Below are 17345 nucleotides of genomic sequence, written 5' to 3'. Positions count from 1 at the left end.
CACCAGATTAACTCTTTTGTACCCAAACTTTCCAAAGGAATCACTTCCCTCTTACTACTGATCCTGAAGATTGACGTCCTTACCGATCTCATCTCTGTCTCAAAGGGTTAAGTCAACTTCATGTCCATCACTTTGGCCTTCACAAGCCATCTTTCTTCACGTAGGCAGGTGCCTTAGTCTGTCCACCACCAATCCCCCCCACCTCCAGCTCTTATTTTTTCTACCCAAGAAGTTAAGATGCCAGGGATATGATATTCCCGAAACTAAAATTTCTAAACCCCTTGCCTCTTTATCGGAATAAATCAGAGGGCAGATTCTTGGCATTTGTTATAGGTTAGTTACATTGTTTTTAACACGAATTTCCATTTATTTAGGAGTGGAAATGTCCGTTTCTCTCCATTTTAGAGTACAGTTAAAATAAACCTTTCTAACATCATTTATTTGGGAAGAAAGGAGAAGACACCGTTGTCAATCAATCGTTTTGTTCTTTGATATATGTATATACATCTGTGTACAGGGCGCAGGTTCTAAGGTGAGCCCCCCGAAAGGGAAATAAATTCAGGGGAAGGCAAGAGTCACAGAGCGAAGGGGAGTTAGAAGGATGGGGAGTGAATGAGCGGAGGGCTGGTTACAGAAGCCCTCTTGCTCCGGCGGCGGCGCCGCCGATTCAGCACCGCGGACAGCTCCTGTCTTTGTCTTGGTCCAAACTCCGGCGCCGGTGCACAGCCGGGCAGCCACCGTGGCTCACCCCTGCTTTCTCCCGCAAACCTGCTTAGGGAAGAAAGAAAGAGAGAGCAGAGCAGAACGATGGAGAATTTTCTATTCTCTCCCCGCATCCTCCGAACTCGGCTATGATACCATCCCACCGCATCTCAGCTGCCGATTTTAACTCGGTTTCACAGGGAGCCTCTTTTCTGCCTACACGGTGTTTGGGTGGGTGTTAGGGGGCAGGAGAGGGCCATGGCGAGTTCAGAATGCGTTTGGAATTCGTTTCACTGTCACTGCCCAAGGCCCCAGCCGGCCGCGATCTGTCCCCAAACAACGCCTCGCCTTCGACCAAAAAAAAGAAGAAAAAAAAAAAAAGCGGCGATGCAGAACGTTTCGCGGGTGCGTATCCGGGGCTGTGGACACGCAAGGACCCCCAGACCAGCTAAGCCTCGCCCCAAGACCCGCAACCTCAAATCCAGGGAGCTAGAAAGATTAGAAAACGTTTCTTCCGACGCAACCGCGTCCTGGGAAAAATAAAAAACAAAAAAGCTTGCTGAATTATGTTACATTCAGAACCTATACTCCCCAACCCTCCGCACCGTTTCGGCGGCGTTTTTTCTCCCTTTCGCCAGGAAAAGCGTCTGGCTCCGAGTTCAACAAGCTGCACCCACAGAGGCTGCTCAAAATGTGTGTTATTTTTTTTCTGGTTCCTTTCGTAGGAGCCAGGATAAAAGGAATTCTTCTCACGTTCAACCCTGCTCGAAATCTGGCTTCTGCCAGAGGGTGAAAAATGCCGTGCACGAAGCTCACTCGCCAAATCCCACACACATACGTAAACAAACACAGCACACACACACAAACACACACCCTCTAGCCAAGACTCAATAAAGTTACTCGCTTCCACCAAGCTTTAGGGAAGTAGGCCAGCCTAGCTATGATTTTATTCTCACGGAATTTGTTCCCGAAGTGGGGCGCTAGGGTAGGGGTAGACCCGAGAGAGTGAGTTTAAGAATGAACCCTCTCCAACCCCTGCCCACGCACGGAAGGCTCTTCCTGTGGCGGTCTGCGAATGCCTTAGGAGGAAAGAAAGAGACCTCTTCGCAGGTTGCCTAAAGCCTGGGGACCCCACATGGGCATCGGGGTACAGGGAGCTCATCCCCAACCAACCACCCGAAAGACCCCAGTTTCTGTGGACTGATTTGTATTTGCCTCTAAAATAAGATACCTCACCCCAACCCTCAAAACATCCCTGGAATTTTTTTCGAAACGGCACTCTGTCCTCCCCTTCCCCCTCCCCAAGAAACCTGGCGGAAAAGGCCGCCGCGCACTGCGCGGCAGCTCAGAGGAGTTTTAGAGAGCGCGATCCCGCAGCGGTCCCCGTGGAGCAGAAGGGTGCCCAGCAGGGTAAACATACTCGCCTTGGGAGGAAGGAGCTGGGGTCGTTTTCCCCGGACCCCTCCCGCCTCCCGGGGTCCGAGGCGGAGGGCGCCTGGGAGAAGGGTGGGCGCCTGGGGGGTGGGCACTGTCCCCGCCCCCCAGCCCCTTGGCTCGCGATGTTCAGCCGGGCTGCTGTGTAAACCGCCGCTTCCCGATGCAGATTTCCCTTTTAACACCTTCTAAACAAAGGCTAATGAGGCCACTGCATCACTCTATCAACACACAATCATTAGCAAGCGAGAAATACACGCGCAGGCACACACACACACACACACACAGAGCTGGGGCTGCCGAAGTAGGGCCAATTCTAAAGGAACCCATATTAGGCTAACAAAAAGGAGGTGGGATATGGAGGGGCGGGAGAGGGGCTGGGAGAGAATGGAGAGAGAAAAGGGGAGAGCGTGTTCTCTTGATAGCGGAAAAAAAAGGCCAAGAGAAAAGAAAGAGGAAGCACACGCAGACTGAAACATGGCTGTGCTGGTTGGAGGGAGATCATTAGAAAGTCTGCGGACCCTTATTTTGGAGGATAGGGTCCCTGCAAAGCTCTTCTTCCTAGGTCGCAAGAGCTGGAGTGGGGCTGCAGGTGTCTTCTTAGAAATAGTTCCCAAGGTCTGGTTCATGGCCTCTACCATCAGATAGTCTCAGTGGGGCCAGAGGGCCAAGACTACAGCCTCTCACGCCCCAGTATTGCCTGCCCTGAGACCCCGAAGGGCCAGGGTCAGCCTCCAGGCCCAGCCAGCTATGCAAGGATGAAGAGAAGCCTGACTGTGATGAGTGCTCAGCTGGGACCCACTGCTCACCCGGTGCGACTGGCAGCCTGGAATCCAACCTTCACCCTTGGGGAGGTGGGCCACTCTGTGCTAAGTGTGGGCCTTTCCTCTCAGAACAAAACAAGTCAGGGTTTCCCTCACAGGTTGGAGGACGGGCTTGCTGCTTTCCTTCTGTCTCTCCCAGGTCCCCTTCTGGCCCCCGGGGATCAGCCCCAGACTTCACTCTCCCAGCAACTGAGTGCGTTTTGCCAGGAGAAGGAGCACCTAGCAGGAGAAGGCAGCCTGTTTTTGCTTGCCAGATAGCCCAAGGTGTGGGGCCTCTGGGGGAAGGGTGCATTCCAGGAGAGGGGCTTGCAGTAAGGAAGGAGGGAAACCCATACCCCACTGCAGCTCCAGAGGGACCTCTGAGCTGGCCAGCACTCACCAGCGCACACACTCACTTGGAGGCTGGATCTCATCCACTGCCCAACCTCCACTTGCTCCAACCCTCCACTTGCTCCAACCCTCCACTTGCTCCAACCGCAAGGTCCAGGGCCTGTCCCCCTAGGGGTAGTAGGCCCAGTGGACTTCCAGTAGCTGGGGCCCCTGATGCTGCAGCCCCAGAAGTCTGACTCAGTGTTGGTCCACCCCTGCCAGATCCCACAGGCAGGCCCTTAAAGTTCCAGCCTAGATATTGGACTGGGTTGAGTTTAGACTCAGAGCCCTGCTTTTCAGTGCTGGGGGGTGAATGCAGAGGAAGATTGGGCAGGGAGTAAACTTGGTGGGGGATGCCATTGTTTAATTCACACTTCCTACAGCTCTCCAAAGGAAGGAAGGAAGAAGGGAGGGAGGGAAGGAAGGAAGGAAGGAAGGAAGGAAGGAAGGAAGGAAGGAAGGAAGGAAGAAAGAAAGAAAGAAAGAAAGAAAGAAAGAAAGAAAGAAAGAAAGAAAGAAAGAAAGAAAGAGAAAGAAAGAAAGAAAAAGAAAGAGAAAAAAGAAAGAAAGAAAGAAAGAAAGAAAGAAAGAAAGAAAGAAAGAAAGAAAGAAAGAAAGAGAAAGAAAGAAAGAAAAAGAAGAGAAACAAAGAAAGAGGGGAAGGGAGGGAGGGGAGGAAGGGAGAAAGGAAGGGAAAAAGGAAAGAAAAGGAAAAGGAAAGGAAAGGGGGGAGGGAGGGAGGAGGGAAGGAGGGAAGGAGGAGAGAAGGGAGGGAGAGGAGGAATTTCTTGCCTTTTTGATTAAACGTCCCGGGTCGGGCCTGCCCAGTTAACAAGACCGTTAATTAAGCCGAGCACGATTCAACTGACAGGAAGGCCCTGCGCCCCGCAGAGATGTTCTGGAGACCAAGCAGTCCACGGCCCAGCTCCAGTGGGGCACACCAGCCACGACATCCCCGCCTCCCAGGGTTCCACGCAGGCCAGGACACCCTCCCTGCCTGGGCTCCGGGTCGCTCTCAGCCGGCCATCCCCGAGGGTTCCCCAGAAAATTCACCACTCCCACTCCACCCACCCCACTCCCACCCCCGCCATCCCTTTCGCATCCCTGCCAGGATGTCTAGGCCTGAGCACCCGTTGCGCCCCGCCGGCGTCCTCTCTGGCCCGCCTGGGAGCGCACCGTCCTGAAGTCCTCGGGCAAACCCGAACTGCGGAGGGCAGAGGCTGGGCTCGCTGGTTCTCGCCAGAGCGCCACACCAGCCGCTCTCCTCCCGCCTCCAGGCGGCGGGGCCCAGCCTTCACGCCCGCTCCTACTCGGGGGCCCGATTCCTTCCGGCGGCGGGCGGTGCTCTGCGGCGCTGCGGGACGCTGAGTGTGTATGCGAGGCGCGGCCTATATTTACACCCCAAACAAAATAATTACACTTTTGTCGGAGGGAGAAAGCCAGTGATTAGGCGTAGGCTCTTTGCGGCAAAACAGTTTCTCAGTGGTACACCAGTATAATTTTTCACGGCTGGCTGAAATCAAAGAGGGGAGGTAATGAATCCGGCGAGCAATTTAAATTTACAATTTGTAACGCCGCCGCCGCCGCGCAGACCCGGCCGAGAGCGCAGCTCAGAGGCGCTCGCTGCGTTTGTTTAATGTTAAAGCCGCGCTGGCTCTTGGGGGTCGGGTGGGGGGAGTGTGCGTGTTGGGGGTGGGAGCGGTAATGATCGAAGTCATGAGAGGACGGGCTGGGTCGCACAAGATGCCACCAAGAGAAGTGGGCAAAGCGTGCGCCTCTCCGGTCCCCCCAGTCACCCGGGCCCCCAGCGCGCGCGTTTCCCAATAAAGGGTGCCACTCCCGGCCGTTCGAACAGAGGAGATGCCTTAAGAGGAGCCAGGAGAGAGACTGGCTGCCAGAGAAGACTCCCTTTCCTGCTTGGCTGCAGGATCTCCGAGGCCGGAGACTTTCCGGTGAGGAATAGGGAGGTGCAACTGAAACGACCTCTTCAACCCGCGGGAGGGTCAGCTCCAAACGTCCGGAAGAGCCCTCATTCCGGCCCCTGCCCGTGTCCCGAGCTGGAGAACTCAAGAGAGGTATCACCCACGCCCCAGCTCAGCGCTCCTCAAAACTCCCACCCCAGGCTAGTGTGCGCCTCCTCGCCTGTAATTAATTACCGAACTCAAGGGGGAATATGCAAACCGCATATTACTAACTCTACAGGGCTTAAGTGATTGGAAACAGATTATTATCTTGTTTGTCTTTTGTCTGTTTTACTTATCCCGCCGCCGTCTGTCGAGTTGTAATGTTGATACTCTTTACTCTAGAAGGAAGATTTTTATATAGTAAATTCCATCAACATCTTGTATAAGTGACATTGCATCTCCATGCATTACCCTGTTAAGACACAAGCGGTTTATTAGTTACATATAGGAGGGGATTTCGCTGCCTGGTCGCCATCTGTTAGCGCTGTTAGGGTGGGATGCGTCTAATAGCTGGTCTGCTGGCATTTTCCGATGCTGTGCACCGGGGAAGGCGGTGGGCTAGAGAAGGCCGAGTGGGTTCTGGGCAGCTTGGTAGCCCAGGTCCAGGGAGTTCTGGAACGGGGGCTGAGCTGTACTGAGGGTGAGGCCCCCAACGCAACTCTGGGGTCTGCAACAAGGGCAGGATCGGTAAGTTCCCCTACAAGAGATGGAAGGTCAGACCAGGGCTTCTGGAAACAGAGTCCTCATCTCTTGCAACCAAATATTCAGCCCCAGGTAACCCACACTCATCCCTACTCAGGACTGCTCTCATTTGTTCCCTCTTCCTACGACCTCCCTGGCCTGGTCACATGGTGGCTGGGGCCTGGCTACTCATTGAAGCTCTCTGGGAGATGAGGACCAGAGGGTCTGTCCGAGATTCAGATAGAGATGAGTACCCAGGCCCCCTGCCACCACCAGTGGGTGTGCAAAGCCTGGGCTGGAAACACACACCAGACAGGGCACTTTGGATATTTTGTGGGGTTTGGGGGAGAATGGGCTCAGTGTGCCTAGTCTGGAGCAGAGAAGAAAGTGGTTGGATGGAGGTTTTAATGATCACGGAGCACGTGGTGGGGTGCAAGTCTTCCCCCATACCCCAAAATCTGCACGATGCACAGTAAGGAGCACTCAACTCAGCGCTGAGTTGGATGCTGGATTTGGAAGCTCCAGCAGAGAGGTCAGGGGAGGAGAACAAAAAAGAGAGAGAGAGAGAGAGAGAAATGGAGAAAGAAAGCAAGGGAGAACCAAAGGAAAACGAAACAGAAAGAGAACAGTTTCTGAGCACAAGAGAAAAACGGAGACAGAAAGGAAAACAGAGACGTGGCGAGAACTCCGGAGAGACAGAAAAAGCCCAGTGAAACAAAGACGGAGAAGGCAGCATGCATTCACCTCTGCCGGGAGCCTGAGCACCTCTCTCCTCTCCAGGTTCTTATTTCTTTCCAGCTCTGCCCTGCCAGAGCTCAAGCATCCTTTAAGCCCAGGTGGGCAGAGCCAAGTGCTGCGGGAAACTGCGGTTCCATTTGAAGTCTCTCATGGCCGAGCCTAGGAGACCAAGTGAGTTTCATCCTGCCTGTTCCTGGTTGAGCTGGGCTCTAATCAGGCTCACTACTATGCTCTGTAGATGCCTGTACCCTGACAAGCTAGAGGGTCAGGTAACAGCACCAACAAGCAGAAGTTGTCCGGGTTAGGGATTCCTTTTCCAGCGGGCTGGCTGGTGAGTCAATGCTCCACTCTGTAACCAGCACTCACCAATTCCCTGTCCCTAGCAAGATCACCTCCCCTAGATAACTGTGGGGGACAGTGCTAGACCTGAAGAGGAACGGGGACAAGTGGGTATCCCTGAGCCCCCAACACAGGCATCCACAAATCCTGTTATCTCAACCTCCGAATCCACAAAGGTAAGCCCTGCTAGGAGTACACACACAAACACAAATACAAACATAACCGCCCCCCCTCCCGTCACACACACACACACACACACACACACACACAAAGCCTACAGGAGTTGCATAAACAAAAAACTACTGTTTGCACAAATACACACATTTGCAGGCACACACACACAGCGACTGGCACACAAACATAGCTCTTCAAAATTCTGCACTCACAGACAAAACCAACCCAGTTCAGTCTCCTATACACAGGGTCTCAAATATGCACGCCCTCACCTAGACACAAACACACACATTCAGGTTTTTAAAAGTACACCTTCACATCAATGCTTGCTAACACAGACACAAATATGCTTACGTTAATGCACGCATACACATGAAAACATCCTCACATTTATGCGTCCTAAAATAAGCATACACACATAGGCACAGACCAACAAAAATAAAAGTGCACAAGGTGATAAACACAAACATTAGCAGGACCATACACAATTACAAACACACGAATCTGCACACACAAAAACACACACGCAGAAATGTACTCACCGGATTGATGGAACTAATGCGATAAACAGATGCAAAAATGGAATTCTCAAAGAGCAAGTATACACTAACAAGCTCAGGAAACACACCCAAACAAACATTCACAGCCAAGTGTTGGCACAAACCCCTCTAGCTCTAGCCCTTGGTCCCAGACCCTACTCCCTCAGCCCCCTTTCCAGGAGCGAAACGAAAATCCTGGTTGCCCATTCCCGGCCTCCCCAACTTGGAGCCCTGGTGGCCACGCTGGCCCCGAGGGAGAGGAGGCCTGGTCCCTTCTCCTCCTCAGACCCACACACCCCCTCCTCACACACACCTGCCAGCACCACCCCGCTCCTTAACACACACACACACTCTCTGCTCACACTCTGGGCGCCCTGCCGAGCACGGAACACACGTGCGCCGCTTCTCCTGCGCCCAATGAGGGGACAAACTTGCACACCCAGCCCGCACGGCGTGAATGCAAATAGCGTTCTCATAGTCGCTGGTGTCCCCCGCCTCAGCCGTACGACCCACTCACCACAGTGCCCATAGGAAGACCTGGAATCTGGAAGGTGCAGCGAGGAAAGGAGAGACGTGGTGAGTGCCACCTCCGAGCTGTCTGCGGGAAGACCCGTCCACCCTGAATCTCCCCCGTCCACATCTCCCTCAGAGCCCCGTGAGCAGCGCACGCAGGCCTGAAACTCTGGAGTTCGGGACCAGGCCAAACGGCACCCCTCCTCCTCCCCCGCCTCCCCACTCTGGGCCTGGGCCTGCGCTCGGCGGCCAGGCAGGGAAAACTACCCAGGTCGCGCGGCCTCCACTAGCTCTCTCCATGAGAAAGGCCCGGCTGGGCCCCAGCCCCGTGTATGACAAAAAGAAGCCGGGGCGGGCTCCAGGAGCTCCGGAGAACCGCGCTGACGCAGTTCAGGGCGCAGACGGGGCGCGGAGGTGGGGGAATCCAATCTGAGCTGCCTGGGCTGGAGAAGGGGAGGGAGGTGTGGGGCGTGGGGCAACTTCTGCAAGTTCCAGGGATGGCAAAGGGGGCAGGGGTACCTCCCGGACTAGGCCTTGGAACCCGTGACCCCCAAATATTTGTGAGGAGAAAGAGAGAGGAAGAGAGACGCAGTTTTCGTATCGCGCGGCCCCCGCCCCGTCGGCCCCAAACTGGAAGGTAAATACTTACTTAGCCTCCGAACCAGGTACAAGCTAATACTCAACAATACTGATGCCTTGTTTTTTTTGCTCTGTCCGGACCGCAACGCTGTAGCCAATTTAGATATGCTATAAATTTAAGAGGTTGCCATGGCCACGGTGCGCCCATTGGCCGCTGGGCCCCCTACGTGCCGCACCACGTCACCAAATCTGAATAAGGATGCGCGAATTACGCGGCGACCAGACAAAGATGAGGATCGGGACCGCTTGAAAGTGGGGGAAAGTGCCGGCGCCTCCGCCACCGGGGAAAGCCGCTCCGCAGCGCCGAGGCCAGCAGCCACCCGAGATACCTGGGGAAGCCCGGAACAGGCGCCGGGGCGTGCGGCCGGTGGCATGCCGTTGTGAACGCCACCCCCGCCCCCACCATCCCACTCCCGGCAGCCCAGCGCCAGGCCAGCGATTGCCCAAGGACTTGACCGGCTGAGTCTTGGTCCGGACCGGACTCTCCCTGCAGCTGCTGAGACAAGAGGCGAAGGGCAGCGGAGGGCCCGGCAGGCCCGAGGGCCAGGGGCCCAAAGGGAGGGCAAGGCGGCTGAAGCCGCCCGGGCACGGGGCTATGATGGTGCACTGTGCCGGTTGCGAGCGGCCCATCCTCGACCGCTTTCTGCTGAACGTGCTGGACCGCGCGTGGCACATCAAATGTGTTCAGTGCTGCGAGTGCAAAACCAACCTCTCGGAGAAGTGCTTCTCGCGCGAGGGCAAGCTCTACTGCAAAAATGACTTCTTCAGGTAAGAGGCCGCGCCGCGCTGCTGCCTGCGCGCCCACCCTGCGCGCGCTCCACTGGGGAGCTGGGGAAGGGGAGACCCCCATACCCATCCCAGCCTCCCCGGATCACAAGCTTAGATGGTGAGCGGGCAGCACTTTGCTCTCCTCTTGTCCTCGGTCCAGGAAAGGTCCCGAGCCCAGGCGGAGGAAGAAGGACGCTGCTTCGCTGCCTCACATTGGCTCGAGGCCGGCTCAGAGCGCTGGCGGGGCAGAGGGAGGAAGCCCTGACAAACTTGCTCTCCATCCCTCTCCGCCCCTTCCAAGCGGCTGCAACCCCAAGACAGAAGCTTCAAGCCCTGTCCCGAGAGAGAGGAAAGATTTTTGCCTGAGTTAGAGACGCCTGGAGGCTTCTCGCTCCAGGCAGAATGTGTGAGCCCATCGACCCGCAGTCCCAAACAGAAACTTCTCAGCTCCAGAGGGGGCCCAGCGCAGAAGGACTCCCCTGGTGATGGGAGGAGAGAACCTCCCCACCCCATCACGTCCCAACCCCTTAAACATTTCCTCCCATGTTGAAAAGCAGAAACGAAATCGAGGCTGAGAATCAGGACCTCTGGGGTCTAGACTGGGCTGTGGCACCTCCCCAGAACCCTCATCCCTGTGGGCCCCCTGGCTGGCCAGGGCAGATCACCTCTCTGAGCCTCAGTTTCCCCAGTCTGGAAGCCAGTAGAGTTTGAGGCAGCTGAGCCCTGCCTGTTTCCCCTGGGCACTCAGAGCCGGCTTTGTGAACAGGAATTCCCCGCGCTGAGGAAGGGGGGCGTGAATCACGCCATAGAGAAAGGCAGCCTGCCGGCCCCAGCGACTTCGCACTAGGAATTTGAATAGGAGAAAATGTCAGCCGCTCCTTTACACGTGTAAACTCCCTGGACCTGAAGGCCCGATGCCCCTAATGTAGCAGTGCTTGCAAAGCGCCTAATGATTTTTGATAAGGTGCATATGGCCAATTACGCTGCCGGATAAGGCCAAAAGTGACTTATGGCTTCTAATGCCCTCACTACATCAATGTCACCCAAATTCACCCTGTTTAGAGACATGGGTGTGAGTAGATGTGGGGTCCCCAGAGTCCTGGGTCCTCCCCCACCCCACCCCCAACCTGAGCCTCACCCATCTCCCATTTCGGGGGAGGCTGGCTTTCTCCCTGAGCTCAAAGAAGAAAGAAAAGGAATGAGATCAGGAACGCGGGAAAGGGGGGATTTGAGAGATTCCTGTCCTGGCCTTGCAGGGTCTATGATTGTCCTGTATTCACATTCCCCTGCTGCCTGCCAGGCCAGAGGTTTAGGGGGGCTGAAATTCGTCCCTGCTCTCTAGGGTCCGTCACTATGAGGCCCTGCTGTCCACAGCTCCTGATTAGCTCCAGCGAGTCCCAGAGCGGTAGATTGGAAAGCCTCTCCATTGGTACTGGAAATCAGTGGAAGGTTCCCTCCTTTCTGCTTCCTCCTTCCAGACTAGGAGAAAGGCTCCCCGCCTGACGGCTAGGCTCAGCCAGCCAGGCAGATTGGCCCTAGCTAGGCACCAGCAGACTAGAAAGGATCCAGGAGGCAAAGCCACCAAGTGGCCCAAACTCTCCCCACCTGGCTTCAAATCCTTCATGGACTCTAAGTTTGCCTGGAGCAGCCCAGGCGGGCCTGGCAGGGGTTGGATTTGGGGGAGGACATCTTGGGGTGCTCTGGGCTCTCTTCTTGGCTGAAGGCTGCACCCACTGCTCACCCCTTCCCAGCCCAGGAGAATCTCAAAAACCCCAGTGGAGGCATGGCAGTCCCAGTCCCAGAAACAGCTCAGAACATTTGTCCCAGTCTCCTGCTCTGGCCAGAGCACTCAAGATTGGGGTTCCGTTTGACAGATATGGAAATGGGGACTTCACAGAAGCCAGGTCGGGTGGGAAGAGGTCAGGGACTGGGAAGGACTGGATACAGTCCCACCCCGCAGTGACGGGCACCTTGTGTCCACAGGCGCTTTGGCACCAAATGCGCTGGCTGCGCGCAAGGCATCTCGCCCAGCGACCTGGTGCGCAAGGCCCGGAGCAAAGTCTTTCACCTCAACTGTTTCACCTGCATGGTGTGTAACAAGCAGCTGTCCACCGGCGAGGAGCTCTACGTCATCGACGAGAACAAGTTCGTGTGCAAAGACGACTACCTGAGCTCATCCAGCCTCAAGGAGGGCAGCCTCAACTCAGGTATGAAGCCTGGGCCCCTTACTAGCCTTAGGCCTTACCACCCTCCCACCGTGCCCAGCCTGGCACTCCCTACTTGGCCTCCGGTGTGCTGTCTGTGCTGAGCTTGGAGCTCATCAGCCCCAGGCAGTTCTAGGGCAAGGCAAGGGGGTTAGAGGCTAGAGAAGAGAAGTGGCTTTGGAGCAGTTTTACAGGGGATCTGAGAGCTGCCAGATCTTCCCCACCCTCCTTCAATTCAGGAGCATTTTCCAAGTTGCCCTCCTCCCCTAATTTGGAAGCGCACAATTCCCCCTTGTGTCATTTGAGCTCCAGGTAATTTCTAGATGCACTGGGAGGACATTAATTGAGGTCTGGAGAGAGGAGGGAATTGAGAGGAAGATCCAAGCCCCAAGGGAATCTATGCCCTCCTCATCCCCTCTCCTTGAAGGTGGGAGTTCTCCAGAGGGTACGCCTCCCCCTACCCTTACCCAGGTACTAGCTGAGACGCGCGGAGAGGGCTTAAGAAGCGCCCAACCAAAGGCCCAGCCCCTCCTGGAGAGAGTGGGCGGGCACCGGTCCCTGGGGGAGGGGCTGTCGCAGGTTTGGGAGGGAATCCAGAGGGACCGGCCGTAGCCTGGGCCGGCGTGAACCCGCCTCTGGATTGAAGAGGCGTCTGGTCTTCCCTGACGCCTCTGTCCCCTTCCCGATCCGTCCGCCCGCAGTGTCATCCTGTACGGACCGCAGTTTGTCCCCGGACCTCCAGGACGCACTGCAGGACGACCCCAAGGAGACGGACAACTCGACCTCGTCGGACAAGGAGACCGCCAACAACGAGAACGAGGAGCAGAACTCGGGCACTAAGCGGCGCGGCCCGCGCACCACCATAAAAGCCAAGCAGCTGGAGACGCTCAAGGCTGCCTTCGCCGCCACGCCCAAGCCCACGCGCCACATCCGCGAGCAGCTGGCGCAGGAGACCGGCCTCAACATGCGCGTCATCCAGGTGCGGTCCGGGGCGGGCACAGCTCCTTAGCCCCGCTGGCCCGGGAGCCGGGAGCCTCGGAGGAGTCTCCCGCCAAGCTTCCTTGGCTATGAGCGCGCCTGGTTCTGGTCTGGGAGCAGACCGTAAGCCCGATTAGGGCACTCGCCCGAGGTCAGGGACTGTGAGCCGAAAGATTCCATGTAGCCCTGCTGTCTTCCTGGTGGTGCGATTTGGGGCCGGGTCACTTTACTTCTCTGAATTCCGCCCCCCGCCTTGCTCAAGGAAGGTTGTAAGCCTCTCTGGGGTCCGGGATCCCCCTTTAACTCCCACCTTTCGAGCAGAGAAAGAGGCGATGCCCCCTCCCTCCCTGCGCCGAAGCGGGGGCAGACAAACGGCCAGAGGCTGGCTCCGGAGCCGAGGGGCCGAGGCGAGAGTCGTGCGGAAGGGAGGCCTTTATAGAGCCGTCAGGCCGCGGGCGAGCCGAGGACCAGGAAGCCCAAGTCTTTATGAGTCGCCCCAAGGGTCCGCGAAATCCTTCACCCTTGGCTGGTTCGCCGAAGCCCCTCTCCACCCCTCCCGGCCTAATCCGTCCCGGCCCCGCCTCGAGGGAGTCCTGGTGCGGAAGAGGCGCAAGGACCCAGCGGGGGCAGCCCAGGCAGGGAAGGGAGGAGAGGGGAGGAGAGGACACTCTGATCCCTAGCTCACAGCCCCCCTCCTCTGTCCCAGGTGTGGTTTCAGAACCGACGGTCCAAAGAACGCCGGATGAAACAGCTGAGCGCCCTGGGCGCCCGGAGGCACGCCTTCTTCCGGAGTCCGCGGCGCATGCGTCCGCTGGGCGGCCGCTTGGACGAGTCTGAGATGTTGGGGTCCACCCCGTACACCTATTACGGAGGTAAGGGGCGCCCCGGGATTCGCTGCTCCGCACCTGCCCTGTTCTGGGAACTGAGGGCAAAGGGTCCTGGCCGGCACGCTTTCCGCCACAGGACATCACCCACTCTCTGGACACACAATCACGGACACATGTACACTCACCCACGTCTCCTGGACACAAAATCAGACACATGGTCTCACTCACACAGTGATGCACACAGAAGCACACTCAAGATGCAGTGACACACTCACCCTCACCCACACAGGGCACAAGGTGCACTCACACTTGCGTTCAGACACTCCAGGAACACATATCTAGACACGATCACACGATCACGTACAGATAAATTCCACCCTCTCACACACAGGTACACTCACGGAGACACAACCCCACAGAGGCACACACTCCCACCAGTCACACTGAGGCCAGCACTGGCAAATCCGCATGCATGCCGCCCCCACGGACAGACACACAGCCTTCCCGCCGCCCTGGGCCCCTGTGCCCGGTGTACTTGGTATGAAGTGGATTCTGAGCGCTGGAGGGTAGTGTCAGGGGAGGGGATGGGGGTCTGGATTCATTCCAGGCCGCCTGCTCACTAGCATCGAAGGCAGCAACTCCTGTTCCGTGTGGCGGGGTGTGTGCACAGTGTCTGGCAGTGTTAGCCCAAATGCCGGCAGTAGATCTGGGCAGGACTATAGCCCACCCTCCAGCCCCAAGCCCCCTGGGGTTCCTACAGATTAGGGTCACAAGGGTTGGGTCAACCCCAGATTTCCACCGTCTTTGGGGCTGCAGAGAGGTAGGAGCCCCAGTTTACAAAGGCCTTTAGATTGTGGTACCAGGCTTGGGCCCGGGGTGAGCTGTCCCCTTGTCACCGCAGCTTTTCCTTCTTTCGCTTCCCTCACACTGGATTGGTGAACCATCCCAACTCCCCCTACCCGTTTTTTTCAGCTCCTTACCCTCAGCCTCATTGCTTGAGCTCACCGAGCTCATCGTCCTGTTCTTCCTAGGGCTGAAGGCTTAAGAAAGCACCTCTCCTCTTCTGTTCTGAAGCTTCTGAATTTGGAGAGACCCCAGGGCTGCCTATGTCTGAGAGGCAATCTGCACTTCTGAGTCGTAGCGCAGGTTAAGGAGAGGCAATTTCTCTTAGAAAGTGGGTTCAGTGGCAGTGTTGGGAAGGCAAGAGCTAGGCACCCAGGTAAACCAGAAGGGAAGGGAAGATAACCCCATCACTAACTTCAGCTCATCTGGAAGCCTGAGGGGGGATTAGACCCGACCAGGGCCCCTAGAAATTGTGGGCAAAATGCCAGGCTCTGCTTTTTTTCAGGGCAGAGACCCCACGCAGTGGCAGGGCTCAGGCTGGAGCGCCACAGCCGCCCAACCCTGGAAAGCCCCCACCCCTGGACAGCCCCCAACCCTGGACAGCCCCCCAACCCTGGACAGTCCGGATGGTGGGCGTGTCTTCCCGGGTCTCCACTCACCGACTCTCTCCACCTAAATTTGCCTCTTTACCTACAAAATCTGGGCCCAGAGCAGCGAGGTAGTGGGGGAGGTACCGGCCCGGAATTTTTCCCCGCCTGAGTAATTAACCAGGGTTTCCCCGAGGACCAGTTCGCCCCCGCCCAGACCTATCCCACAGCCTCCTCTCCCTGCGTGCTGGATGGGGTGGGGAGCTGGACACGGGGGCCCCTCATTCCGCGGAATGGTGGGGAGGACTCCCCAGCCCCCAGCGAGGCAGCCCCGCCTAATCCGCGCTGGGAGATCCCGGCGGCGGAGACCGGCAGCGGGCGAGAAAGGGGCCGGGCGGCGGGGCCGGCGGCTCCCCGTGGGAGCGCGGACAAAGCCCCAGCTGCGGCTTTTGTGCCCTTTTCAGACGGCGTTTGTTCCAATTACCTCCGGCCCGGCCGCCATATGGGCGGAGGCGGCGCGCACGGCGCCGGGGCCGCGGCCTTCGCTGGTTTTCCGGCTCGCTGCGGGCCGCGGCCGTCTCCCATCCCTGTCCCTTTGGGGCTCCAAATTCGCCGCTCCCCATCTTCCCCTTCACTTTCGGGGAGAATTAAATTAATGGTTTTAAAAAGTAATTGGCAACCGTTTTAGCTGTTGCTTAAACTGCCTCCTAGCCACGCCTCCAGACACCCCCCATTTGGACAGATTTCAGGGTTTGGAGACGCAAGAGGATGGCAGGGGGCATCAGGAACTCGCCCCTTGACTGAGATCCCAGGACTCAGCAGGGGGAGTGGATTTGCAGAAGAGCCTCAGGCTTCTGGGCGCGCTGGTTTTCCCACTGTACAAAGCGGGTGCCTGGTACAAAGTGGTCCTTTCATGAGGTCCCCCACGTCAGTCCTTCAGGGCCCCACCTGGTGGGGGAAGGCAGGATATCCCGAAGGTTCTGGAAAAGGGGCTATGTGAGGAGGTCAGAGGGTTGATGTAGATTTGTTGAGGCAGAATGGGTTTGTAATCCAGAGTCCCTGCACCTCCTGAATTTGTGGGCAAAATTCGCATCTTTGCGTTTTCCTTGAGAGAGAGAGCCCATAGCTATCACCAGCTTCTCAAAAGGTCTCAGTGTCAGATGCTTCAGAACCTGGGGGTCCTGGCAAAACCAACCCCTGGCAAGGCTGGAGGACCGAGCTTCTACCTCAAGGTGCCAGCGGAGCTCTGGGCATGACCCACAGCATCTTCGTGTCCTCCCCCTCACCCAAGTCGCTGGAGCTCAGTTTTCTCTGTCTCAGGCTAAGTGAGGCCGGTACAAACGGTCTCACCGGGATCGACGCGGGGGCCGTACTTGGCGAGGCGAAGGACTTGGACTGGGTTGGTGGGGCGCAGGGACCAAATTCAGGGCTCCAAGGTCTTCCCGCCCGGCCCAACCCACCAGTCCCTCTGAGCTCCGACCGCGGCCCTGATCCAGTTTTTCCCGACCCGGTCGCTTCCCAGTATCATCCATTTTGTGCTCTGCTCTGTCCGCTGGTTGGTCCCTGCCAGGTTCCTCTCCCCAGGCCTGTCAGCCTCCGCTTCTCTGGAGGTTCCTGGGACTCATCTCTGATCCACCGTCTTGCGTTCTCTGGGCGCATCGACTTCTCTCCATCTTCTGGCTCACTCCAGACCCTCGCTGCGGCCCCCGGGGTTTCCATGCGTGTCTCTAACCTTGGCCGTCTCACCTCTCTCTGCGTCTTCCCGACTCCTCCGCGACCCTCCGATGTCTCTGGCTCTCGGGTCTCAGCTGAAGGCTCTGCGTTCTCTGAGTCTCTTTTCCGTCTTTCTCTCTGGCCCTCTGCGGATCTCTCCGTCTGTCTCTCGCTGTCCCGCATCTCTGTGTCTCTCACCGACTCTAAAACACTCAGGAATCTTTCTGTATCTCTGAGTGTCTGGCCGCCGCTATCTCGCTCCATCTCTAGGTGTCAGGGAACCTGTGAATTTGAAGCTTCCGAGTTTTTGCCGCGTGTGTCTCCCACGATCTCGGAGTCTCTCCCGTCTCTGTGTCTAGTCTCTGGCAGTCTGAGTCTCTTGCCCTTTCGAGATCTCTCATTGTCTCTCTCCCCAACCTTCCCCGTGGGTCTGCGACGTCCACTGTCTCTAGGGGCGCCGGCCTCCACAGATCTCTCTAACCTCGGTCGGTGTCGTGCGCTCCCCTCTC

The 17345-nt window shown here is 57.1% G+C and overlaps 1 protein-coding gene and 1 long non-coding RNA gene across 2 annotated transcripts; one reads left to right on the top strand and one right to left on the bottom strand.

Moving 5' to 3' along the window:
- Positions 1–450: 450 nt before the first annotated feature.
- LOC108512213 (uncharacterized) lies at positions 451–8467 on the bottom strand. The gene is made up of 3 exons (XR_001880535.1): positions 8282–8467; positions 6719–6871; positions 451–768 (listed from the first exon to the last, which is right to left on the bottom strand). It is a non-coding gene; the product is annotated as an uncharacterized LOC108512213 (long non-coding RNA).
- A 469-nt stretch (positions 8468–8936) lies between these two features.
- Positions 8937–15774, top strand: LHX5 (LIM homeobox 5). Its single transcript, XM_017847307.1, has 5 exons — positions 8937–9684; positions 11668–11891; positions 12590–12867; positions 13573–13868; positions 15588–15774. The coding sequence occupies exons 1-5, from the start codon at positions 9512–9514 to the stop codon at positions 15772–15774; spliced, it is 1158 nt and encodes a 385-aa protein (XP_017702796.1). The 5' UTR covers positions 8937–9511.
- The last annotated feature ends 1571 nt before the right edge of the window (positions 15775–17345 follow it).

The sequence above is a fragment of the Rhinopithecus bieti genome, unplaced genomic scaffold (genome assembly GCF_001698545.2).
Source record: "Rhinopithecus bieti isolate Rb0 unplaced genomic scaffold, ASM169854v2 scaffold_26532, whole genome shotgun sequence".
NCBI lineage: Eukaryota > Metazoa > Chordata > Mammalia > Primates > Cercopithecidae > Rhinopithecus > Rhinopithecus bieti.
Note: the sequence above shows the minus strand (reverse complement) of the source record. Positions and strands in the feature narration are given on the sequence as shown.

Coding starts and splice junctions, on each gene's coding strand:
- LHX5 (XM_017847307.1), top strand. CDS start 9,512: ATGATGGTGCACTGTGCCGGTTGCGAGCGGCCCATCCTCGACCGCTTT. Junction 11,892..12,589: donor GGAGGGCAGCCTCAACTCAG/GTATGAAGCCTG, acceptor GTCCGCCCGCAG/TGTCATCCTGTACGGACCGC. Junction 12,868..13,572: donor TCAACATGCGCGTCATCCAG/GTGCGGTCCGGG, acceptor CCTCTGTCCCAG/GTGTGGTTTCAGAACCGACG.